The sequence below is a fragment of the Coregonus lavaretus genome (genome assembly GCF_964263955.1).
Source record: "Coregonus lavaretus genome assembly, chromosome: 37".
Classification (NCBI taxonomy): Eukaryota; Metazoa; Chordata; class Actinopteri; order Salmoniformes; family Salmonidae; genus Coregonus; species Coregonus lavaretus.
The window spans coordinates 13342304-13367937 of record NC_140024.1 but is presented as its reverse complement, the minus strand read 5'-3'; the positions used below and the strand labels follow the sequence as shown (position 1 = coordinate 13367937).

At 44.8% G+C, this 25634-nt stretch overlaps 1 protein-coding gene across 7 annotated transcripts; it reads left to right on the top strand.

The window, feature by feature from the left end:
* The first annotated feature begins 1492 nt into the window (after window positions 1-1492).
* Window positions 1493-25630, top strand: LOC311111811 (ubiquitin carboxyl-terminal hydrolase 47-like). 7 transcript variants are annotated; one of them, XM_084154673.1, is made up of 30 exons: window positions 1602-1738; window positions 4939-4998; window positions 6200-6394; window positions 7041-7154; window positions 11703-11856; window positions 11951-12047; window positions 12164-12309; window positions 12522-12601; window positions 12913-12933; window positions 15137-15286; window positions 15548-15643; window positions 15797-15949; window positions 16193-16369; window positions 16522-16653; window positions 16850-16926; window positions 17364-17419; window positions 17626-17738; window positions 17843-17950; window positions 18172-18379; window positions 18481-18596; window positions 18762-18881; window positions 19021-19837; window positions 21474-21649; window positions 21764-21844; window positions 22038-22153; window positions 22717-22835; window positions 23147-23277; window positions 23549-23596; window positions 23716-23846; window positions 23998-25509. In XM_084154673.1, the coding sequence occupies exons 1-30, from the start codon at window positions 1694-1696 to the stop codon at window positions 24170-24172; spliced, it is 4212 nt and encodes a 1403-aa protein (XP_084010799.1). In that variant the 5' UTR covers window positions 1602-1693; the 3' UTR covers window positions 24173-25509. The 7 variants fall into 7 exon arrangements, with proteins under 7 accessions (XP_084010794.1, XP_084010797.1, XP_084010796.1 ...); XM_084154668.1 differs by lacking the exon at window positions 4939-4998 and having other exon boundaries at window positions 1493-1738; window positions 23998-25630; XM_084154669.1 differs by lacking the exon at window positions 4939-4998 and having other exon boundaries at window positions 6197-6394; window positions 12916-12933; window positions 23998-25630.
* The last annotated feature ends 4 nt before the right edge of the window (window positions 25631-25634 follow it).

The window sequence follows — 25634 nt, the reverse complement described above, 5'->3', positions numbered from 1 at the left end:
GCCACTTGAATTTGAAATTGAATTCTAACGTTATTAGCAGCCAGTAAACTTAATCTGGCTGGTGAGGCTTGACCGGACCTGGTAATGTGTTGAGAAAATAGCCACAATAAGGATTAGCCACAATAGTGGAATTTGCGGGTTGCCTTCAAAATAAAAGTTCCTCTTTGAAAGTGACGCAGAAGGTTACAATTGGTGAAATCATGCAATATTTAGACTAGATAATGTTAAACAAGGTTGGAATGTGGAGCAATGAAATGTGGTGTCAGTCTACTCGGTGACACCCACAGAACACAACTGTGAAGGTTTTATGCAAATATTAGCGTTGTAGCTCTTATCGCGGGACTGTGACTGTGAAATCACGTCGCCAGTCAGCCTATTGTTTGTATTGACATTCATATTGCACTGTACAGCCTTACCTAAGGATTGGGGATCAATTAAATGGGGTGTCAGTCTACTCAGTACCAAGAGCTTTTTCCCCAACGTCCTCCTCAGAGTTATCAGACTCCAAAACATAGTTTTTCCTCTGGAATAGTGTTCAATACACATAGTAGGGTGATTCACAGTGGTTTCAGAGTCCCGCAATAAGAGCTACGACGCGAATGTTCTCTGCGTGTCACTGAGTAGACTGATACCCCATGTCATTGATCCATAATCCATAGGTAAGTCTGTACAGTGAAATAAATATGCCCCTAATGCAATTCTAAAGTCTAATACATCCAGTGTGATTTCAACAGATTTTTGTCAAATTAACAATTTATTTTATTTTGTTGAATTTATATAACAACAATCCAACCTCGTTTAGTATGATCCATAGCATAATTCCACTATATGTATTCATGTGCATCACTGTCAATGACATACTTTTATTTTGAAGGCTAACCGCAAATTCCACTATTGTGGCTAATCCTTATTGTGGCTAGCTTCACATAGGTGGGTCCGACCACCATTAATCAAATAAGAACAGTTTTATAAATTAGGGGTATTTTAGATGATGACACCTATTTAGATTGTTAGCTAGCTAACTATAGCTACTGAAACAGATTATGTCGTTTTGCAATGTTTTTGGGGAAGAACATTGTTTGCATCCATCAGCTAACGTTAGCTAGCTTTTTTTAATGACCAGCACTGTCCATAGCTTGGGGAAGAGCATGTGCGCGAGACAAAACTTTACCAGCATCATAGCAAACGTATAGATGAGTCGTTGTGACATATGAAATACGAGTGATAGTGTAATCAATGTGTAATAACTACGTAAAAAATGTATGAACGTGTTAAATTGTTATGTGACGTGCAGTCACATTCAGGTCCACAAGGTTATTTGACGTGTTTCTTTTTTGCCATGCAAAGACCCAAACGGCGTTCATTAGTTACCTGTACATACACCCTACAGTCTAGCTACGTACGTTATCAGTGACGTCAGAGATGTTTTAGGATGTGACGATGATACCTTCTCTGAAATCTCGCGAAACTGAAGACTGGCCATTTCCTCCCCATTGATAGCCGTGTGTTTGTGCTTAGGTGGTGTAACAGAAAGAAACTATCCGACCTAATTTTAATGCAAGTTTTTATTAGTTTCAGTTTAGTTGTACAGACCCTCGGGTTGAAAAAACACAAATTATGTTTGTGTTCACCGTCGAAAAGTTTTCCCGTTGACATCGAGCTCGGGTAGATGCCTGTATAAATTGTCGTACAAATGGAAATGGTGCCCAGCGAAGAGAACCAGCTCGTACCCAAAGAGGTGAGATGATCATAGCCAGTCCCAGAACGGGTTCTGGCAACAACGGGCCCTTAGCAGCAATCATCCCTGTGATAGTCAGTGATACAAGCAACTTTTTAGAAGTTAGCACAGAAAAGTAGTTGTTGGCATTATCTACTGAAGCGTAAAACCGCAATGACCGAGTTGGCTAACTAACGTTAGCTTTCGTTTAGCTAGTTAGCAAAGACTGCTAGCATGCTAACCTTAGCTAGCTAGCTACTGTAGCTTTAAGCCCGACTGTTTCGCTCAAAACGGGGTATTAACGTTTAACTAGGAAACTGTGGTGGACAACAGAGGTAGCCAGGTAGCTACATGGAAAATAAAACAATTGGAGTAATATTTTGTCGTTGTTGTTGGCTAGCTTGTTAATGTCGTTAGACATTGCTTTGAGGTGCTGCTAACGTTAACTAGTAGCTGGCTAGCTTGTCAAAGCAAAGGCAAACTAGCCAGCTGGACGGCCTCATCTTGTGGATGACAAGCTAACTTGCTAGTTTCCGATCGGGTAAACAAAAGAGTCCTTGTTGCAGGTAACGTTAGCTAGCCATCTATTTTTCTAAACATCAGTCTCACATGACCTTTGGTTTCATAGCTAACGGTAATTAACTATTTGATATGTCTTATACAAAAATGTTGCTATTAGCTAACTTTGATAATATTAGCTAGCTAGTAATGCTCCATTTTGCTTAATACAATTAGCTCTAACTGTTAATAGTTAACGATCTAAACTTTTTTTTATATGACACTGTCAGTACCTCCTTGTCTATTGGAGGACATTTTAGATGCCTTATTAACATTTCATATGGTGGTTTTGTGTACACAATTTCCACATGAATACAGCTATTGTGTTGTTCAAATTTAGGGGTATTTTGTTGCACTCACACTTTCTGAAGATTTATTGTAGCTAATCCTGCAACTGTATTTGTTGAGTTTGCTGAAATATAGTGCCAGAAGCCTCTGTTTAGGCTAGTAATAATAAATAATAATAATATGCCATTTAGCAGAAAGCGACTTACAGTCATGCGTGCATACATTTTTGTGTATGGGTGGTCCCGGGACCCACTACCTTGGCGTTACAAGCGCTGTGCTCTACCAGCTGAGCTACAGAGGACCAGGCAGTATTAGGGCTGAGACTGGAATGTTGGCCTCAGTAGGATAATACATTTCTTTAAAATGGAATTGACTCTAGTTTAAATCTGCTCTGGACAGCCTCATTCAATAATCAAGTGTTCCCAGTGCTGACGGTCCAAGCCGTTGTGCTGCTGTGCTCAGCGAAGCCTTGATTAGTCCTCTCTCCATCCCCCTAATCACGCTGCTGAACCCATTATTTCAGCTCTCTGCAGGGCTCACTGCTCTCCACGGCCAAACTCTGATGACAATCTCCAACCCTACACACATTGCTGCCTGGGCCCCTGTCACTTTGCATTTGAGCATGAAAAGGCCTCATATTTCAGTTGGATGTCTTGTGTAAAATAATGGAGAATTGTCTTCATTATCCATTAACCAAGCATTCTTTCATCTGAATTTGAACTGGAACAGGTTAGGCGACTTGGAATAGAGCTTTTTTTGACAGCACCAAAACTCAGTTTAAAGATCTTGTTATTGTCCGACCAATGAAGGCAATAGTCAGTATTTGAAGCAGTAGCTAAACATCATATCCACTCCAGCCTACTGTTGAGTTGTCCAGTCAGAGCTGGTTGGTTTAAACTTTGTAGAGCCACCTGCTAGCTGCTGTTAAAGCGCTTGACAGAAGTCGTCTGCAGTGGCATGAGTCAGCGGGGTGGAGGGTGTTTTGGGCCTCGAAATCTGGCATTGAGCAGAGGCACACCTGCTGTTGAATTGTTATACAATAGTTCCTGTTTCCTCATTTGCAAGTCAAATATTTTATTCTCTAAATTGTGTAGGCTAGCTTCATATAATTTCCTCTGTGGTGGTGGCCTTTGCCCTTGTGCAGGCCCATTGCTTGAGCAGGCTTTCCTTGGAGATAACAGGACATCAATACTGTGTAAGGCCTATCGTATTTAAGTTCATTGTCATGTTTGTTTTTCCTTGAGATTTGGTTAAAAAAAAATATATAACTGTTTCAGACATTTCATAAAATGTTATTTTGGGGAAATGACATGTTAACAGTTTGTCAGATGTGCAAATGCATGTTAATGCAATGTAATTCCCATGGCAACTCATGTTAGGCATAAATGTTGTTTTGAAAACCAAGTCCCCAAGCAGGTTAGCCAGCCCGCTCGTGCTTTCCCATTATGCAATGTTCACAGTTCTCGAGAAATTACATGCATAGAAAAGCCTCAGTGTCAGTATCTGTTTCAGGGAGAGTCATTAGACCTCAGGCGACACTGTGAAATCAGGAAGTAAAGATCTGCTTTTTTTTCTCTCTCCCAGATTGTCATCTCGATTGAAGAAAAAAATTAGACCTTACAGACTGGAGTGACTTGAAAATGAGACTGAAAATTACCGGCTGAAATTCAGGGTTCTCTGCCAGCCTGTGACTATAGACCAGCTTGTGTGCCTTGACATTCAGATGTATCCTGTTCTCTCACCCTCTGAAGGCTCTTCTATAGAGTTAGTGTTGCTGTAGGCCTGCTGATGCTGGGTGTTAGATTGCTGTAATTTTCCCTGTTGGCAGGAAAATATTTGTTTTTTGGTGTCACCTGACTGGATCAATAATGATTTAACAACAGAAATCCAGACTAACTCTGGTTTTAGTTAAGTAGTAATTCCACTGTGTGTTTGTCATTTAGCCTAGATTCTCATATCTGTGTAGTGCGATTGTGTTAGTGCTCTGTAGCACCTACGGCTACATGTCAGCACCTTGCAACATTATCTGTGATAAAAATACCCCCTAATCTGATAATACACTCATGTGTTGACATCTGCGGCTTGTTTATAGCATCAGCCAGACAGATTTTGCCAAGATCACCAGCTTTACATAGTTACTTTAGGATGATCACTTGTTCTGTCTGTGTGATTTTAAAAATACCTACAGTATTACTGGTGGTGTTAAGAAGTGAATTGAAAGCGTGCCATTCCCAGTTAGTTCGCATGAGCCGTTGCGCTTGTGGATACATAGAGCTACTCCAGCATGTTGCGTAACTGTTTCCCTTCTCGGTAACAGCTGTTTGCACTGTTTTAATCTTTTGTGTTTTTCACCCCTCCTCCCCATGTGTCATTAGGGTATGTTTTGGAGTTGCAGGCAGAGTATTTTCGATGAGATGAAGAAGAGGTTTTCTCAGGTAGTCCCTCCTAGCGGAGTGGGGCGTCTGTGACTGTGTGCAGCTTACTATGTGGGGTTTGCTGATGACTGCATGGAGCATCAGGTTTTTGCTGTCCTGAAAGTTTGGCCAACCTACTACCAGCTAACACACGTAGGTTAAATAAACTGTCCATAGGAATTTTTGTTTGGGGGATGTCCCATTTGAATAATTTAGGAAAATACAAAATGTTATTCGATTAGGAAAACATTTGACAAACGGCAACACACCACACACACGGACAAGAATTGTGGACAATTAAATAAAGGTCACAATAAGCACTGGCCATGTGAAGGAGCTGAGGGACCGGTTAAGCTAGTGTTATTGCTCAAGCCTCACTGGACAGTTGTTTTGGCCACACTAAGTCACACTAACACCACTATACACCACTATGTCTTGGACAGGTTTCTCTTGCATCATTCCTGGAATTACTGCTTTGGGGAAAATAGTCTGATACACTGTAGTGGACACTGTAATCATAACAAATGTTGGCTTCACTACATTTGCTGAATAGCTAGCCCATAATTTTGTAAATAACATGGACAAAGCCAGACTGAAGAGAATCAATGAAGGTCTATAGTGTGCGATGGTGTGAGGCTCTCACTAGACATGCAGATGGTAAACCAGACTAGCCCTATAGATTCAATGTATGCATGAGGAGGCTCAAATCTTGATCTATCATTGCATGTTATGGTTTTTGGTGAATTTAATAATGTACTGTCAGCCCGTCCCTTGATGAGTTACTTAACCAGATATTTTCAGTTTCCTTACTGAAGAGACATTCCTTATGGAATGGGCACTGTATGATAGTTTGGTGGCATGGCTCTGTTCCAGTCTCAGTAATGTGCCTCCCTCTAGGTTTGGGCTACTATTTTAATCGGCATCTTCCAAGAACGCAATGCTACGTAAGGTCCACACCATACGTCATATAATAGTAATCCTGCATTGCACAACCCGCCTGCTCTAGTTTCCTGTGTCTGGTGTTCGTTCGCCTGTTATGGTGACATTCATGTGTAAGTATGAGAATGCCCTAACCACTGCCTGTAAGCAAATCTCTCGGCTCCCTGAATGCATGCAAATAAGATGCTTATAACGTGTTGTTTGAATATTTTGTCATGAAGTAGAAAACTGAATGGAGGTGTGTGTGTGCTCTGCGCTCAAGGTGTTTGTATGTATCCAGCAGATAGAGAATGCGGCGGAGGAGCCCAGAGTGCTGTGCATAGTCCAGGACACTACCAATGCTAAGACGGTCAATGAGAGGCTCACCCTCAACCTGCCAGCCTCCACCACCCTCTCCAAACTCTTTGAGGATGTGGCCCACAAGGCGAGCTATGTGAACGGCACCTTTGACCTGGCATGGGGCAACACCGGGGACATGGTGAGTGTGTGTCCTAAGACAACCTTATGATCCTAGGTCCCTTCATTGGATCCTGGTTGGGGGGGGGTTACATACTTGTGTACTCAACCAACTCCTCCAACACGTCCGTCATTGTTGTGTTTGCGCCTCCTCCACACATGGCAACTCTGTCTACTGTACGTCGGCTGTTCTACTGAGCCGCACTCACTGACCAACGGCTTGAAATAGTGCTGTTTAGTTCCTCCCCATAGTGTGTAAATAGCTTTGTTTGTATGTACGCCAGTCTCTTTATTTCCTGTCCCTGAAGTAATCTGAGGCTGGAGTTATCTCACAAGAGTAGGTCAGTGGATTAAGCTCTATTTCCACTGCTGGCTACTCCCCCCTCCCTCTCCTCCAGCCAACATTACATGAGAAAACACTGCTGCTTCATAGCATGCTCCACAAACTGGTCCTAAAAGCTCATCCTTTGACTGATCAACATGGGGATTCTCCTTATGAATTCAATGGGAACCTCTGATTGACTGGTTGATTGTTGTTTAATTAGGTTTTATTGTGGGGTACTACTGATGTTTTTCAATCTCAAATTCGCAATTTTCTTATTTTCTCATGCTCAGACCTGCCTGTCCAAACTGAAGGGTGTTTTTTCTCGTTTTCTGTTCTCTCCAAGGGGTCGCTGGAACCCAGCAGTGAGATGTCCCTCACTGAGTCTGGGTTCGAGCCCGGGAAGAGGAACTTCCTCCAGCTCACAGACAAGGACGGAGAGCAGCCTCAGATTGCATCGGTGAGTGAGTGGGGAAGATAAAAATAAAACTAGTCAATGATTTATGACTTTTTTATTTATTTATTTTTTATTTCACCTTTATTTAACCAGGTAAGCCAGTTGAGAACAAGTTCTCATTTACAACTGCGACCTGGCCAAGATAAAGCAAAGCAGTGCGATTAAAAACAACAACACAGAGTTACATATGGGGTAAAAAAACATAAAGTCAAAAATACAACAGAAAATATATATACAGTGTGTGCAAATGTAGCAAGTTATGGAGGTAAGGCAATAAATAGGCTATAGTGCAAAATAATTACAATAGTATTAACACTGGAATGCTAGATGTGCAAGAGATTATGTGCAAATAGAGATACTGGGGTGCAAAAGAGCAAAATAAATAACAATATAGGGACGAGGTAGTTGGGTGGGCTAATTTCAGATGGGCTGTGTACAGGTGCAGTGATCGGTAAGGTGCTCTGACAACTGATGCTTAAAGTTAGGGAGGGAGATAAGTCTCCAGCTTCAGAGATTTTTGCAATTCGTTCCAGTCATTGGCAGCAGAGAACTGGAAGGAATGGCGGCCAAAGGAGGTGTTGGCTTTGGGAATGACCAGTGAGATATACCTGCTGGAGCGCAGACTACGGGTGGGTGCTGCTATGGTGACCAATGAGCTAAGATAAGGCGGGGATTTGCCTAGCAGTGATTTATAGATGGCCTGGAGCCAGTGGGTTTGACGACGAACATGTAGTGAGGACCAGCCAACGAGCGTACAGGTCACAGTGGTGGGTAGTGTATGGGGCTTTGGAGACAAAACGGATGGCACTGTGATAGACTACATCCAATTTGCTGAGTAGAGTGTTGGAGGCTACTTTGTAAATGACATCGCCGAAGTCAAGGATCGGTAGGATAGTCAGTTTTACGAGGGCAAGGAAGACAATTCTAGATTTAACTTTGGATTGGAGATTCTTTATGTGAGTCTGGAAGGAGAGTTTACAGTCTAACCAGACACCTAGGTATTTGTAGTTGTCCACATACTCTAGATCAGACCCGTCGAGAGTGGTGATTCTAGTCGGGTGGGCGGGTGCCAGCAGCGTTCGATTGAAAAGCATGCATTTAGTTTTACTAGTGTTTAAGAGCAGTTGGAGGCTACTGAAGGAGTGTTGTATGGCATTGAAGCTCGTTTGGAGGTTTGTTAACACAGTGTCCAATGAAGGGCCAGATGTATACAAAATGGTGTCGTCTGCGTAGAGGTGGATCTGAGAGTCACCAGCAGCAAGAGCGACATCATTGATATACACGGAGAAAAGTGTCGGCCCAAGAATTGAACCCTGTGGCACCCCCATAGAGACTGCCATAGGTCCAGACAACAGGCCCTCCGATTTGACACACTGAACTCTATCTGAGAAGTAGTTGGTGAACCAGGCGAGGCAGTCATTTGAGAAACCAAGGCTATTTAGTCTGCCAATAAGAATGCGGTGGTTGACAGAGTCGAAAGCCTTGGCCAGGTCGATGAAGACGGCTGCACAGTACTGTCTATTATCAATCGCGGTTATAATATCGTTTAGGACCTTGAGCGTGGCTGAAGTGCACCCATGACCAGCTTGGAAACCGGATTGCATAGCGGAGAAGGTACGGTGGTATTCGAAATGGTCGGTGATCTGTTTGTTAACTTAGCTTTCAAATACTTTTGAAAGGCAGGGCAGGATGGATATAGGTCTGTAGCAGTTTGGATCTAGAGTGTCACCCCCTTTGAAGGGGGGGGATGACCGCGGCAGCTTTCCAGTCTCTGGGGATCTCAGACGTTATGAAAGAGAGGTTGAACAGACTAGTAATAGGGGTTGCGACAATTTCGGCGGCTAGTTTTAGAAAGAAAGGGTCCAGATTGTCTAGCCCAGCTGATTTGTAGGGGTCCAGATTTTGCAGCTCTTTCAAAACGTCAGCTGTCTGAATTTGTGTGAAGGAGAAGCGGGGGGGGGGGGGGGGGGGGGGCATGGGCAAGTTGCAGCGGAGGGTGCAGAGTTGGTGGCCGGGGTAGTGGTAGCCAGATGGAAAGCATGGCCAGCTGTAGCAAAATGCTTGTTGAAATTCTCGATTATTGTAGATTTATCGGTGGTGATAGTGTTTCCTAGCCTCAGTGCAGTGGGCAACTGGGAGGAAGTGCTCTAATTCTCCATGGACTTTACAGTGTCCCAAAACTTTTTGGAGTTAGTGCTACAGGATGCAAATTTCTGTTTGAAAAAGTTAGCATTTGCTTTCCTGACTGCTTGTGTATATTGATTCCTAACTTCCCTGAAAAGTTGCATATCGCGGGGGCTATTTGATGCTAATGCAGTACGCCACAGGATGTTTTTGTGCTGGTCAATGGCAGTCAAGTCTGAGGAGAACCAGGGGCTATATCGGTTCTTAGTTCTGTATTTTTTGAATGGGGCATGTTTATTTAAGATTGAGAGGAAATTACTTTTAAGGAACAACCAGGCATCCTCTACTGACGGAATGAGATCTATATCCATCCAGGATACCTGGGCCAGGTCAATTAGGAAGGCCTGCTCGCTAAAGTGTTTTAGGGAGTGTTTGACAGTGATGAGGGGTGGTCGTTTGACCGCGGACCCGTTACGGACGCAGGCAATAAGGCAGTGATCGCTGAGATCCTGGTTGAAGACAGCTGAGGTGTATTTAGAGGGTATGTTAGTCAGGATGATATCTATGAGGGTACCCATGTTTACGGATTTAGGGTTGTACCTGGTAGGTTCGTTGATAATTTGCGTGAGGTTGAGGGCATCTAGTTTGGATTGTAGGATGGCCGGGGTATTAAGCATATCCCAATTTAGGTCACCAAGCAGTACGAACTCTGAGGATAAATGGGGGGCAATCAATTCACATATGGTGTCCAGGGCACAGCTGGGGGCTGAGGGGGGTCTGTAGCAAGCGGCAACAGTGAGAGACTTATTTCTGGAAAGGTGGATTTTTAGAAGTAGAAGCTCAAACTGTTTGGGCACAGACCTGGATAGTATGATAGAGCTCTGCAGGCTATCTCTACAGTAGATTGCAACTCCACCCCCTTTGGCAGTTCTATCTAGACGGAAAATGTTATAGTTGGGGATGGAAATTTCAGAATTTTTGGTGGCCTTCCTGAGCCAGGATTCAGACACTGCTAGAACATCAGGGTTGGCGGAGTGTGCTAACGCAGTGAATAACTCAAACTTAGGAAGTAGACTTCTGATATTTACGTGCAAGAAACCAAGACTTTTGCGATTACAGAAGTCAGCAAATGATAGCGCCTGGGGAGTAGGAGTGATACTGAGGGCTGCAGGGCCTGGGTTAGCCTCTACATCACCAGAGGAACAGAGGAGGACTAGAATAAGGATACGGCTAAAGGCTTTAAGAACTGGTCTTCTAGTGCGTTGGGTACATAGAATAAAGGGGGAAGATTTCCGGGTGTTGTAGAAAAGATTCAGGGCATTATGTACAGACAAGGATATGGAAGGATATGAGTAAAGTGGAGGTAAACCTAAGCGTTGGGTAACAATGAAAGAGATAGTATCACTAGAGGCACCAATTGAGTCGGTCTCCGCGTGAATGGGGGGTGGGACAAAGGAGCTATCTAAGGCAGGTTTAGCTGGGCTGGGGGATCTACAGTGAAATAGTACAATTAGAAATAACCGAAACAACAATAAGCTAACCATGTTTGGGCTGAGGCTAAACATAAACAGGATGTAGTACCGTAAAAAGGAACAGTCCAGCAGACATCAGCTGTATAGCTGAGTTATCATAAGGTCCGGTGAACAGCAATAGGATAGTTCGGAGGCTGCTAAAGCACTAGCGAGTAAGAGGCCATGGCTAGCGTGTGCTAGCGGGCCGGGGCTAGCAGATGGAATCTTCGTGGTCGGCGTCGTAACCACATCAGACGATTTCGTCGGCAGACCAGTCGTGTAGGATCGGCGGGGCTCCGTGTCAACACTAGGTGGTCCCGTCCGGTTGACAGAGAGGTAGATAGCCGGGAGATGGGCCTAGCTCAGGATGATTAGCCAGACCACAGCGTCCATATAGTTGCAGCTAGCTGGTAGCGATGAATCCGGAGTTAAAGGTCCAGTGATTCAGTGATTCCGGCAGAAAAACTGATATGTTCTGGGTCGATAACGCGCTGTGCAGACTGGCCGAATATCCGGTGATTAATATCCAGTGATTAAATTAATCCCGCAGAAAAAAAATCCAATGTTCTGGGTGAAATACCGCTAACTGTGGCTAATAGCAAGTAGCTAGTTAGCTGGCTAGCTAGTTTCAACTGGAGGTTCTAGATAAAAGGTAAGTCAATAATAGAATCCGTTCCACATTGAGTGAGGCGGGTTGCAGGAAAGTATATTTTGTAGAAGGATGAAACGTCTGATAGGGAAATATGTACGAAAAATACAACAAAAACAGGGTATTTACAGGCTATTTACAGACACACGACAAAAACAGAACTGCACTACCAGCATGCCTAGGGCATTCCCCTGGAGGAGGGCTTGACAGGCAGTTCAATCTTGGTAGCTATATGCTGAAGCTTAATTCTCCTCCTCCTTTGTGTAGGATGAGTCGGGGACAGCGGACAGCAGTGGTCTGGATGACGGCTCCCAGGAGCGCTTTATCGGCCCCCTGCCCAGAGACTGCACGGTGGGCTGCAGCAGCGACTACAGCAGCCCCAGCTACTCCTACTCCTCCATCCTCAACAAGTCAGACACAGGTACACCCTCTCTTTCAATAGCGTAGACTTGACCTCACGTCCTGTTACGTTACCCCCCTGACTGCTCTCTTCCTGTCTTTCTCCCCCTCTGCAGGATATGTGGGTTTGGTTAACCAGGCCATGACCTGCTATTTGAACAGCCTTCTACAAACGCTGTTTATGACCCCGGAGTTCAGAAATGCACTGTACAAGTAATTACCTGTTCTCATTAAGCTCTTTGTGTATTGTTCTACTAAACGGTGTGTGGGTATTTCATGAGAAGAACATTGTCCTACAACTCTGTCTACTCGTCCACTGTTTCTTCCAGCTGGGAGTTTGAGGAGTCAGACGAGGACCCGGTCACCAGCATCCCTTACCAGCTACAGAGGCTGTTTTTGCTGCTGCAGACCAGTAAGAAGAGGGCCATCGAGACCACCGACGTGACCCGCAGCTTCGGCTGGGACAGCAGCGAAGGTGGGCAGTTACTCTGCTACGTCTAGACACCCCCACCAGGCAGCCTCCACGTAACCAGGAGGAGCCCAGGCTCAACCACTTCTGATGTTTTGATAATGGAACTGGAAGAGTGTGGGGAAGGGGTACTGTTTGTTTTGTCACACAGTTCACTGTGTTTTAACTGGTCTGTGTGTGTTTGTCTACGTCTCTTCTGCGTGTCTGTGTGTTTTCAGCCTGGCAGCAGCATGACGTCCAGGAGCTGTGTAGGGTCATGTTTGATGCCCTGGAGCAGAAATGGAAGCAGACAGAGCAGGTATGAAAGAAAAGTGAACCCTGCCACTTGTCTGACTACACTAATCCAGGGAGCCAATGAGGGGCCTCCCCCAGGCCCAGAACAAAGGGCCTACTGTGGGAAGGGGAGAAAGAGCCAGTAAGGCTGAGGGTTAGCTTTTTCTGATCTCAGGAGTTTGGTATAAACCGTGTAAACTTAATTCACTGTGGATAGAAGCACTAGGCTCGTGCACGTGAGCTCCTGCGTGTAGCTGTATTTGTAAAGAATGGTCTACATTATCAGTGTGGCTAATCAAAGTCCCATTTTGATTTTTGCTATATTTGTGTCCCCAGCAGCAGTTTTCTCCACTTACGGTACTTATTTTAACTTCTATTATTGTTTTCTACAATTGTTTGTTTGAATTTATTTGTCAGTTAAAAAATTACATATACACATGCATAAAACAACGTGACCGGGATTGCACAATAAAGTCAGTTTTATTTCTGTTGTGGTCCCTATTTTTCTGGGTTGTTGACATGCACTGAGTGTATAAAACATTAAGAATGCCTTCCTAATATTGAGTTGCACCCCCTTTTAACCTCAGAACAGCCTCAATTTTATGGGGCTTCGACTCAACAAGGTGTCAAAATCGTTCCACAGGGATGCTGGCCCATGTTGACTCCAATTTTTCCCACAATTGTGTCAAGTTGGCTGGATGTCCTTTTGGGTGGTGGACCATTCTTGATACACATTACACATGGGAAACTGTTGAGCGTGAAAAGCCCAGCAGCATTGCAGTTCTTGACACAAACCAGTGCGCCTAGCACCTACTACCATACCTCATTCAAAGGCACTTAAATTTGTCTTGCCTCTTCACCCTCTGAATGGCACACATACACAATCCATGTCTCAAGGCTTAAAAATCCGTCTTTAACCTGTCTCCTCCCCTTCATCTACACTGATTTGAAGTGGATTTAACAAGTGACATCAATAAGGGATCATAGCTTTCACCTGGTTAGTGTATGTCAGGGAAAGAGCAGATGTTCTTAATGTTTTGTATACTCAGGGTAGATACAGTTACATAGATACAGACACATTCCAGATATACAGACATGAAAATGTTTTCTACTTTTTAATCGTTGGCCAACTTTTTACATTCTAGTTAAATGATGTTGTTGTTGGTATGGCTTTAAGTTGCTGTGGTAGTTTGTTCCACTCAACAGCGCCGGAATATAAAAAAGGGTTCTTACCAGATGTACTCTTATTTAAAACGGTGAATATTCGAGTCACTGCTGCAGGTATTATGCTGGTGGACATCTCTAACAAAATAAACATAATTGGATAGGTACCTGAGGGCTGAGTCAGTGATAATTATGTGGCCCTTACCAGACCAAGTTCAATTAATACAATTTATTTTTACACAGATTTATTTTTGCCAGCCTAGCTGCTTAAAATGCTGGACCTCCAGATGAGTACGAGGGCCGGAGGAGTTAAAATACAATTCTTACAAGCTTGTTTTAGCTGGTCTGTGGCTTATTCTTTAGAATCAAAAGTTTTAAATCCGAAATTGTTTAGATGTTTGTGGCTGCTGGTGAACCATGATGAGCACACATAATCAGTGACACTGAACTTGCTCACCTGCCAGACTTCAAATAAGGTGGCAGGTGAGCAAGTGGCCATCTGGCAGATGGCGCAGTGGTCTAAGGCACTGCATTGCAGTGCTAGCTGTGTCACTAGAGATCCTGGTTCGAATCCAGGCTCTGTCGTAGCCGGCCGTGACCGGGAGACCCATAGGGCGGCGCACAATTGGCCCAGCGTCGTCCAGGGTAGGGGAGGGAATGGCCGGCAGGGATGTAGCTCAGTTGGTAGAGCATGGCGTTTGCAATGCCAGTGTTGTGGGTTCGATTCCCACGGGGGGCCAGTATGAAAAAAATAAAAAAAATAATGTATGCACTCACTAACTGTTAGTCGCTCTGGATAAGAGCGTCTGCTAAATGACAAAAATGTAAAATGTTTTTCTTAGATGCAGAGAAAGTTTGTTGTCTGAAAGCCATTTACTGATATTGGATAACTCTGCGCTAAGGATTTCTTCGACTGAGGCTTTGCTCTTTTGGGACACCAATAGAGCAGAGTCATCTGCATACAAAAACAATTTACAAGAGCAGGCTGATTTCACATCGTTAATGTACAGTAGGAAGAGCAGTGGACCAAGGATGCTCCCCTGCGGTACCCCACAACTAATCTCCTTTTGCGTTAGACAGTTTTCCATTAACATCCACCACTTGGACCAATTGGTCTCTACCTGTTAAATAGGGTCTTACCCAGTCAATGGGCCTGCTGTTGCAGTCCCATATTAAGTGAAATGTGTTGACTCTTTGAGAGGAGCCGAGTCATTGTCTTTGGGGAGTGTTACCGAGTTTAGGGAATTTACGTCATTATTGAGCTGGCACAGAGTTGAGGTTGTGTGAGTAGTAGGTACAATGTGAACAGTGAAGAGCATGTTTCAGAGTTCTGAGAGATACATGTGAGCGTTGTGACTGCTTGGGCCTGACTCCCTCGTGTTGTGTCCCCCCTCAGGCTGACCTGATTAACCAGCTGTACCAGGGGAAACTGAAAGACTATGTGCGCTGTCTGGAGTGTGGCTATGAGAGCTGGAGGATCGACACCTACCTGGACATCCCTCTGGTCATCAGACCCTTTGGGGCCAGCCAGGCTTATGGCAGCGTGGTGCGTGTCTGTCTCCCTCCATCTCTTATGTCTCTGCCCTTCTTCATGACTATAGCAGTATTAATCCAAGTGTGTGAAGAGATCAAAGCTATGATGGTCATTTATGTATTCACTACGCAGACACTGAAGTCCAGACCCTGCTGTGTGCTCCTGCATTTTCCTTAAAGACTGTGACTAGTAAGACAGTATAATGTTACTTAAATGTTGTAAATGTGGTCAGAGTTGTTACTGATACAATGCCTTTGTGACTCACTGAAACAGGAGGAGGCTCTGCAGGCCTTTGTCCAGCCAGAGACTCTGGACGGGGCCAACCAGTACTTCTGTGAGCGCTGCAAGAAAAAATGTGACGCCCGTAAGGTGAGTATACAGACTTGTGATCTTGTTGATGTTAAGACCACACTTCCCTTTGGGTCATGGGAGAACTGATGGGGGGGATGTTGAGTGAAGGTGGTCACTGGTCTTCTCAGGCCAGTTGTGTTCTGACCCATGCCCTTTGCCCTCCCTCCACAGGGGCTGAGGTTTCTGCACTTTCCCTACCTGCTGACTCTGCAGCTGAAGCGTTTTGACTTTGACTATACCACTATGCACCGCATCAAACTCAACGACCGCATGTCTTTCCCTGAGGAGCTGGACATGGGTCCCTTCATTGACGTGGAGGACGAGGTGAGACACACCAGCCCAGTGTGGCCTCCTATGTGTTTTATACTCTAGATAGAATCATGATATCAGGCTTGGGGTGGGGGGGGAATAGTGCCATGTCCTTCAAATTTGATTTTCGATTATGTTTCATGTATTAGTCATTTCAATGAAGTCCTCATTAATTAATGAGTGTAACTGATACCTGAACTCTGTCTGCTTTCTCTCTTTCTATCCAACTCTGTTTTTGATCAATGCCTCCTCTCATAGAAATCTCCTCAGACGGAGAGCTGCACTGACAGCGGGGCAGAGAATGAGGGCAGTTGCCACAGCGACCAGATGAGCAACGACTTCTCGACGGACGACGGTGTGGATGAGGGCATCTGCCTGGACAGCGCCAGCAGTACTGAGAGGGTCCTGAAGCCAAAGATACCCAGCCTCAACACTGTATGTAATACTACGCACACCGTTCTTACACTCTAGCACCACTACTGCCTGTGTCTTATAGCCCATCCTGGCCTGTTTGCATGTAGTGCAATCTGCTGTCATTAGATTGAGTTCTTAGCCAATTGTCTCTCCTGCCCCTGTCTCGTCTCCAGAGTTCATTGACCTTTGAGCTGTTCTCGGTCATGGTCCATTCGGGCAGCGCTGCAGGTGGCCACTACTATGCCTGCATTAAGTCCTTCAGCGATGGCCAGTGGTACAGTTTCAATGACCAGCACGTCAGCAAGGTCATTCTCAGTCTTCAAATACCTTATGGTTACTATGCATGTAATACTAGACAAAACAACTCGACACAGGCTGCATCAATATAACTCCTCGACCTACGCTTTAAATAGACTTGTCATTGTAATATTCTATTGACAGTTGTTAGAATCACAACGGTGATGGTCCAGTGTGTTGATGTGTGTGTGTGTCCTTATATAGATCACCCAGGAAGACATCAGGAAGACATACGGAGGGTCCTCAGGGAGCAGAGGCTATTACTCCAGTGCCTTTGCCAGGTCAGTGGAGTTCCTGTCTCTGTCACTCTCTGAATTGATCTGAAATCAATATGTCCCTGAACACATCTCACTCCCATGCCTGGCTCTCCCCTCTCACAATCTCATTGTATGTACCTACTAATGCATACATGGCCAGAAAATTACCAGCATCTGTTCACTTCCCAGTCCACACACAGCGACGTTCAATACCAGAGGAAGATGTAATGGGGATGAACCAGGGCTTGTTTACTCAGAGTCCTGCATTTGATTGATGTCTGCCTGGGAGAAAAACAAGAGGGTGGTTATTCAGGCTAGGACAAAGCCCTGTTGATAACTGAGCTTTTACGTAATGCGCTGTTCTTTCATGTGTTTGGGAAGGAAGATTAAACTCTAAGATTTGGCTACTCATATTCCTTTTCTCCATTTGCATTTAATAAGATGTTTTTCTGTTCCAACAGCTCTACGAATGCGTATATGCTGATTTATAGGTTGAAAGACCCCTCAAGGAATGCAAGTAAGGGAAACATATTAAATCAAGTCTAGTTCCATTATCACGTTTGCTTTTAAATGTCTAAAATGGCGGTGTTAAACTGTATGAAGTTAAATATGTGGGTATAACAATCCTAGTAGGTTTTGCTTTCCTAGTCTCTCTCAATGACTTGGACCTCCAGTTAGTTATGGTGGTCTCTTGACTGATGGACCGTGTTGTTACCTCTGCAGAGTATCTGGATTGTGATGACTTCCCTGAGCACATAAAGCATCTGGTCCAGAGGGAGAAGGAGTCTGAGGAGCAGGAGAAAAGACAGAGGGAGATCGAGCGCAATACCTGCAAGGTACATCCTCCTTCTGTGGACTTTCCCATGGGCAACGGTGTCGGCCATTTTGCACAGGGGTTCTATTGTCGTTAATTGCTCTGTATTTCCCATTTCTCTGTCAGATCAAGCTGTTCTGCATGCATCCGGTGAAGATGAGGACTATGATGGAGAACAAGCTGGAAGTGCACAAGGACAAGACGCTCAGAGAGGCAACAGAGATGGCCTACAAGGTACATCAGAGTGCAAGCTAAACCTTGAAAGCTAATCTCACTCAGCTGCTGCAGTGCATACCAGCCAGCGGTCTGTGTCAGAGTGGTCCAAGGATAGACACAGTTCTAAGAATAAAAGGGGGGTTGCAATGGCCAATAGAAGCCTCAAAACATTCTCTTATGTGTCTATTAGCAATTGGACGTGTTTGTGTGTGTCTTTGGGCGCCCATTCTGCCCCCTAGCTCATGGATCTGGAGGAGGTGGTCCCACTGGACTGCTGTCGCCTGGTCAAGTACGATGAGTTCCATGAGTACCTGGAGCGCTCGTACGAGGGAGAGGAGGACACCCCCATGGGGCTGCTGCTGGGTGGGGTCAAGTCCTCCTATATGTTTGACCTGCTGCTGGAGACCCGCAGACCAGAGCAAGTCTTCCAGCCCTACAAACCCGGAGGTCAGTAAAACACTTTTGATACTTAGAATATAACACTATAACTAGCAACTCTTTTAGCCTTTCGGAAAGGAGTTGTGTGACTGGTTGGTGTGTGTCTGCAGAGGTGATGGTGAAGGTTCACGTGGTGGATCTGAAGACTGAGACTATCGCCCCTCCCGTCAGCATCAGGGCCTACCTAAACCAGTCAATCACAGAGTTCAAGCAGCTCATTGCACAGGTAAACTAGTTCAAACAATCCTCTTTAATTCTTCCTTTCTATCTCTAATACAGTCTAATCCAGCCTGATACAGTCCACACTTGTAAGACCATAAGATCTGCCAGTATTTGTTGTGGGATCTGTGGTGAAGTAGCTCTCCACTGTGTATGTCTTGTGTGTTGACAGGCCACAGAGCTCTCAGCCGAAACCATGCGTGTCGTCCTGGAGCGTTGCTATAATGACCTTCGGCTTCTCTACGTGCCCAACAAGACACTGAAAGCAGAGGGTTTCTTCAGGAGCAACAAGGTCACACTTTATTGTTGTCCTTTCCAGCTTGTGTCTGCTGTGTTAATGTTGTGTATCTGTAAACATTATTATTCTGCAGTGCTTTGATCTCCCATGTAACACAAACCTCATCTGTCCATTCTCTGGTTTCTCTTCTCAGGTTTTTGTGGAAAGCTCTGAATCCCCAGATCACCAGGTCACTTTCACTGATTCGCTCTTGTGGAAACTGCTGGATCGCCATGGGAACACAATCCGCCTGTTTGTCTCGCTGCCTGTGCAATCCCCCGGCACCAACAGAACTATTTGCCAAAATGTGGGCGGCGACCCCGAGGAGTGCTCTGAGGGGTCAAAGGGCAACAGGAAGTCTGTAGAGACCATCCTGGAGGAGAGCACAGAGAAGCTGAAGAACCTGTCCCTCCAGCAGCAGCAGGGCTCCCAGCAGGGCTCCAGCACCAGTGACAGCCAGAAGAGCTCAGACACCAGCGACTTCGAGCACATCGAGTCCCCCTCACCCTCTCAGGAGCCAGACTCTGCCTCCTCCATATCCGCTGTCGTTGCAGTCGACAACCGCGAGCTGGAGAACCGGATCCGGGTGGCTAGCGGCGGGGGGGCCTACTCTGACCCGGAAACCCAGTTCCCTGGGGAGGAGCGCTCGGACTCTGAGGTGAACAACGACCGCAGCACGAGCTCAGTAGACAGTGACATCCTGAGCTCCAGCCACAGCAGTGACACGCTGTGCAACGCAGACAGCGGCCCCATCCAGCTGGCCAATGGCCTGGACTCACACAGCATCACCAGCAGTCGCCGCTCCAAGGCCAACGAGGGCAAGAAGGAGACGTGGGACACGGCCGAGGAGGACAGCGGCACAGACAGCGAGTATGATGAGAACGGGAAGAGCAAGGTGGAATCATATTACCTCTACTTCAGAGCAGAAGCATACGCACAGGAGGAAGGCTCTGGGGAAGGAGGCCAGAAATGTATGTCTTCTCTTCTCTTCTGTCTGTGTGATGATGATGATGATGGTATATCTGTACTCAGCAGTGATTTAGATTGTACAAAGTGTTTCTCAACCTTTTCTGGAATGGGGCCTGGGAAGCTATGGCCTCCCTCCCTTAACCCATTCATGTCCATAATGGCAATGTATCATTCATTTCATTTGGTACACATGTTCTCTGAGCTTACTGATCGGCCAAAGCGTTTGTCTACAATGTGAGTTTTTGATATTGTACTATATTTAGTCTTTGGACACATGGGGTTACTGTTTTTTCTTTTTTTTTACACATTTCATGAATGAAGTCCTGTGAATACATGTTATGATCAGATCTTTTACATTTTTGGTATCTCTCGAAATCCACTCACACTCACTCCTAGAGTAGAAGCAAATCCAATGTAGGTCAATGGAGAGTGAGGCCGGGTACAGCATTCTCCCTTTCTCTCACAAACACACGTGTGTACACACCACAGACAGTCACGCACGCTCACACACCCATGTGCCCGCACAAACAACAACAGGTGGTGGAAAGCCCAACCATTCTAAATGTATTTACAAATGCAGGTCTTTGAAGCTAATCTTTTTTAGTCTGAGATCCTAACTGGTTTCTTTGATTGAATGTTTAGTTTGTTGGAACTGTAGAATTGTTATTTTGTACCTTTTTCTGTGGAATAAGTGTGGGTCTTTCATATTATGAATTTAATCACTTTTTGACTGCACCATTTTTTATTTGAACGAAACCTTCCGTACATGATTTCCCATGGTAGATGTGGTCAGAAAGTACTCAAAGATTGACAATTTTTCATACCCCCACCCTACCATGAGACATCCATGCACACCCGCATGTGTGTATGTCTGCAGTATGTGTGTGCTTGTGAGCGAGGGAGAAAGAGGGGGAATGCTGTACTAGGCCTCACTCTCCATTGACCTGCATTGGATTTGATTATACTGTATAATAAGATTTGAAGATGTTTTAAGATCTGAGAGAGGGAGAACGCTGTAAAATGACTCACCAATCTCCATTAAATGAGTTTATATTGCATATACTCTTGGGGGGGGGTGTTGACAAAAAAAACAGGAACCACGTGTCCAAAGACTAAATATAGTAGGATACAGAAACTGCTGTAGTTCACAAACAACAATGAGTTGACTCATATGTTTGGGCTTAGAACCAGGTCAAATAACAATACTATATGCGTTTAAACAATTTAATTCTGAAATGTATTTCAAAATGCATATGCTGAATTCATTTTAAAGATTTTTATTAAATTAAAATGTGTACATTTTGTATCAAATTCCCAACTTTGCTCGACACTGGAAGTATGATCGATAATAACAATCTTAAAATGTGTTTACACCAGAATTCATTCATTTACACCAAACAGAATCTGTGGCACATTTTGACATTGTACTAAATATAGTACATGGATGTGAATGGGTTAATTTAAGATAAGCACTCATGTCAGTTATCTGACAGACCGGTGAGCAACACCTTGAGGGTTAAGAAACACTGGTTTAAATGCTCTTAGAACCAAATCCACATTTAGTATTTCATATACTGTTATGTGATTAGTCTGATCCAACTAATTGAAACGTATGTTTTGGTGCTGTTTTCATGTCAGGTGTACTGGTCCACGTAGATAAGAGGATAACTCTGTCAGCGTTCAAACAGAACCTGGAGCCTTTCGTGGGGGTCACCTCTACCCAGTTCAAGGTGTTCCGCGTCTACGCGAACAACCAGGAGTTTGAGAGTGTACGGCTCAACGAGACCCTCTCCTCCTTCTCTGACGACAACAAGGTCCGTAGCGTCTCACTATCTGCCCCCTTTCAAAATATCATGACTCTTCTCAAAAGATAATGGTGTTTTTATTTTACAATCTTATCCATGGTGCTCCTCTTGATCTTCTTACAGATAACCATACGATTAGGCAGAGCACTAAAGAAGGGCGAGTATCGGGTGAAAGTCTACCAGCTACTAGTGAATGACGCAGAGGTAAGGACTGGGATAATCTGATGTTTCTTCACGCACACAAGTGGTTGTTGTTATTCGGTGTTGTGCAATTTCCTCACATAACAGCAGCCTGTAGGTGTGTCACTGATGGATTTGTCACCAGGTGTATTGATGTGACAGTTGTATATGTCATTGGGTTTCCTGCTGATGGTGTGTCTGTCTCTCTCCTCCCCAGCCCTGTAAGTTCCTCGTGGACACAGTGTTTGCTAAGGGCATGACTGTGAAACAGTCCAAAGAGGAGCTAATGCCTCAGCTGAAAGACCAATGCAACCTGGACCTCAACATCGACAAGTAAGTTCCACCTTCAACACTTATAAAGATGTACAGTCAAGTAACTCTGATCTGCATATCTAAAATCTATGTACACAATCCAATGCACACGAATATATGGGCACACATCCAACCATACATCAAATATTATACACTTGAATCCCTTACCTACATATTTTCTTATGAAAACATTTGTTGTCACCAGCTAGTTGACTGTAAAAGGTTCCACAGGTGTCTTTGTGGTGATACAATCAGAATGTGTACGTTTTTAGTCATGTAGCAGACACTTTTATCCAGAGCGACTTACAGGAGCAATTAGGGTTAAGTGCCTAGCTCAAGGGCACATCAACATATATTTCACCTAGTCAGCTCGGGATTCAAACCAGCGACCTTTCAGTTACTGGCCTAACGCTCTTAACCACTAGGCTACCTGCTGCAGATCCTCTCACTTCAAAGTATTATGGGAACCTTTGTCCTCTTATGGATGGGTACTGTGAGTGACCTTTTTAAGCACTGACTCACAGCTGATGCTTATTGATAGAAGTGTTGTTGAATCTTAATTTTGTGTGTTTGTGTGGGGTCAGGTTCCGTCTCAGGAAGAAGACGTGGAAGAACCCAGGGACAGTGTTTTTGGACTACCACGTCTACGAGGAGGACATCAATATCTCCAGTAACTGGGAGGTCTTCCTGGAGGTTCTAGATGGTAATCCTGGTTTGCTATTGTTTAGACTACCCTCTTCAGAACCATTTTTAAATCGCCTCATGGTCATCATAGCCTGAATAGAGACAAACCTACACTAAAATATATGGCTGCTTTTATATCAAACTCCTATATTAGGTCACTTAAAAATGGCTTTAGAGGAAGAGTTAACATAATTACTTCTGTAAAGGGAAAAGCCCTATAGAACTGAATTGTCTCCCCTCTGAATGAGTATCACTTGTGAAAGAGAGGCAGACAGACAGTGGGTGTGTGTGCTCAGCAATCCCCAACCCTCCTCTCCTGCGCCTTTCCAGGACCGGAGAAGATGAAGTCCATGTCCCAGCTGGCTGTGCTGACCCGCCGCTGGACCCCCGCCCAGATGAAGCTGGAGCCCTTCCAGGAAGTGGTTCTGGAGAGCAGCAGTGTGGAGGAACTCAAGGAAAAGGTGTGTGTGTGTGTTCACGTCTTGAATGTCGTGCCAGGCCTTGTACACTGGTGCGCATGTCTGAGGCCACATACACACTGGATTGCAAGGCAGCACTGTGGGATTGTCTTAACCACTAAGTGCTGCTCCCAGCAACATCAGTAACTTTTCACATCACAGTATACAACATCTAGACTGAGATGGAAAATAACTAGATGTAGCAAGGTAAATGATAGGGCATGCTAAATGGGTATTTAAAAGGCAATTTGTGACACACATTCTCTTTCTCCAGCTCAGTGAAATAAGTGGTATTCCTCTTGAAAACCTGGAGTTTGCCAAGGTAGGTCAACCGTTTTTAACGCTGTAAGGATTTATTTTTACTCATGTATTGATTCACTCCACTTCATTTCCTGAATTGTTTCCCAGTTTACTGACTGGTGTCCTGATTGTCTCCTGCAGGGGCGCGGAACATTTCCTTGTGATATCTCGGTATTGGAGATCCATCAGGATCTGGACTGGAACCCTAAAGTGTCCACACTGAATGTATGGCCTCTGTACATCTGTGATGATGGCGCCGTGGTCTTCTACAGGTAAACCCCTCATACTGGAACAGGCACCTTGCCATTCCAAATGAATAGTTATTGTGAAATGACAACGGGATATTCAGGGAAACTGCAGATATTTGGTTTAATATAGGTATATTCTCCAGAAGATCTCACAGCTTGTACTCTGGTGTTTCAGGAACAGCACAGAGGAGCCTATGGAACAGTCTGAAGACGAGCGCAACGAGCTGATGAAGAGGGAGAGCAGCCGCCTGCTGAAGACTGGCCACCGGGTCAGTTACTCACCTCGTAAGGAGAAAGCCCTTAAGATCTACCTGGATGGGGGCCCGGTCAAGGACCTGGGGCAGGACTGAGGCCCTTCTGAGGCCCGTCCCGGTTAGCTGGCCTGCCTGCCTGCTGCAGTGTAGCGTGGCCCGGCCAGGGGACCCTGTCTGGCGTGGGGCCCCACGTTGACTCGACGACGTCACCAGAGCAGTGCGGCTCACATGCCCTCTCTCGTCCTCCAAGCTCTAGGGGAAAGAGTGGCTCAGAAATCATATTGTGCACTATAGTTTATTGTACTGTGAAGTTTAAAGGGAAGTGCAAAAGCTATTCAATAAAAAGAACACCATACAGACAAATCAATTTAACGGAAACGTTCCAGACATGGGTGCACAATCAGAGTAGAGCTGTGTAGCCAGAGGGAAAGAAAACAGTCTGTTTCCTCTTCTCTCTCTTCCCCGCTACACATTATTTCTCCTCATCTCCCTCTAGCACTTGGTTTCTCGCTCTCCCTCTCTGTTAGGCAGACTAGCGATAGAGCCTACCTGACCCATCTGTGAACATGTACCTGGTTCAAATTCTCCACATCTGGTATTTCACCAGGCTAGAGCGATGCTCGTCCCACCCACCCACTTTAGAGACTGAGTATAAAGCCAAGAGTATCTACGACAACAAACTCACTATCCAGTCTTCTTCCAGTTTCTTTGTCTTCTTTAATCCAAACTGCAGTTTTTTATCATCCTTGGCAAATCGATACGTAGTTCACACTCAACATTTAATGACTTCTGTCTTCTCTGATTCTATAAAGTGGTCATTTTTTATTTGCTGACCTGGAGGTTTTCTGCTGTTTTCCCAGAATGCCACAGTGTGCATCACTGTGGAAACTCCTCTTACTGCTGCTCCACCCCATACGCTTTATAGGAGCTCTGCCTCACTTCCTCCTGATTCACTGATACGTATTAGTCCTCCAATTACCAAGGAAATGGCAACTAGACCACCAAGTAGACTACGTTAAGGAGCTCATCATTTTGTTCAATGTAAATTATTTTTGATGTTATTGTGAGCGACCTCTGGCACACATTAAAACATTTTGTCTGTATTTAACCTAATGTTAATTTAGAAACGTTTATTTCCTCTCGTTTTATTTCTGCACGATGTGAACGGTGTGCGTGTCCGTCGAGGCCACGTGCATGCTGATGGCGTGAAGGGCGGGAGCCCTCAGTGGTTTTGGGAGATGGTTGGGTAGTGGTTGTGGCGCTATATACCTGCTGCTGCTTCTGATAGACTGAGACCAGAGGGCATAGACCCTAATGGACCAGCTGACTGGGTCTCCACACTGCAGGGCCCAGCAGAGCTCCTCTGGGCTTCTAATGCTGCCTGCCATAAGCTGTTCACAGTAGGAATGCCAATAAAATAATTTGTTTCTTTGTTTTGAGGTTTAAATCTTGTGTGAACATAGTTAAGGTGATTTTAGAATGAAATTAAAATATTTTTTTTCATAACTGCAGTATTTTGTCATTGTAAATTAAATATTTTGAATCCCCACTTTACCAA

Excerpts from the sequence above, each read along its gene's own strand:
- LOC311111811 (XM_084154673.1), top strand. The coding sequence starts at position 1,694 with ATGGAAATGGTGCCCAGCGAAGAGAACCAGCTCGTACCCAAAGAG. Across the intron at positions 15,644-15,796 it reads AAAAATGTGACGCCCGTAAG|GGGCTGAGGTTTCTGCACTT; the intron begins GTGAGTATACAG and ends CTCCCTCCACAG. Across the intron at positions 23,278-23,548 it reads TGGAGGAACTCAAGGAAAAG|CTCAGTGAAATAAGTGGTAT; the intron begins GTGTGTGTGTGT and ends CTCTTTCTCCAG.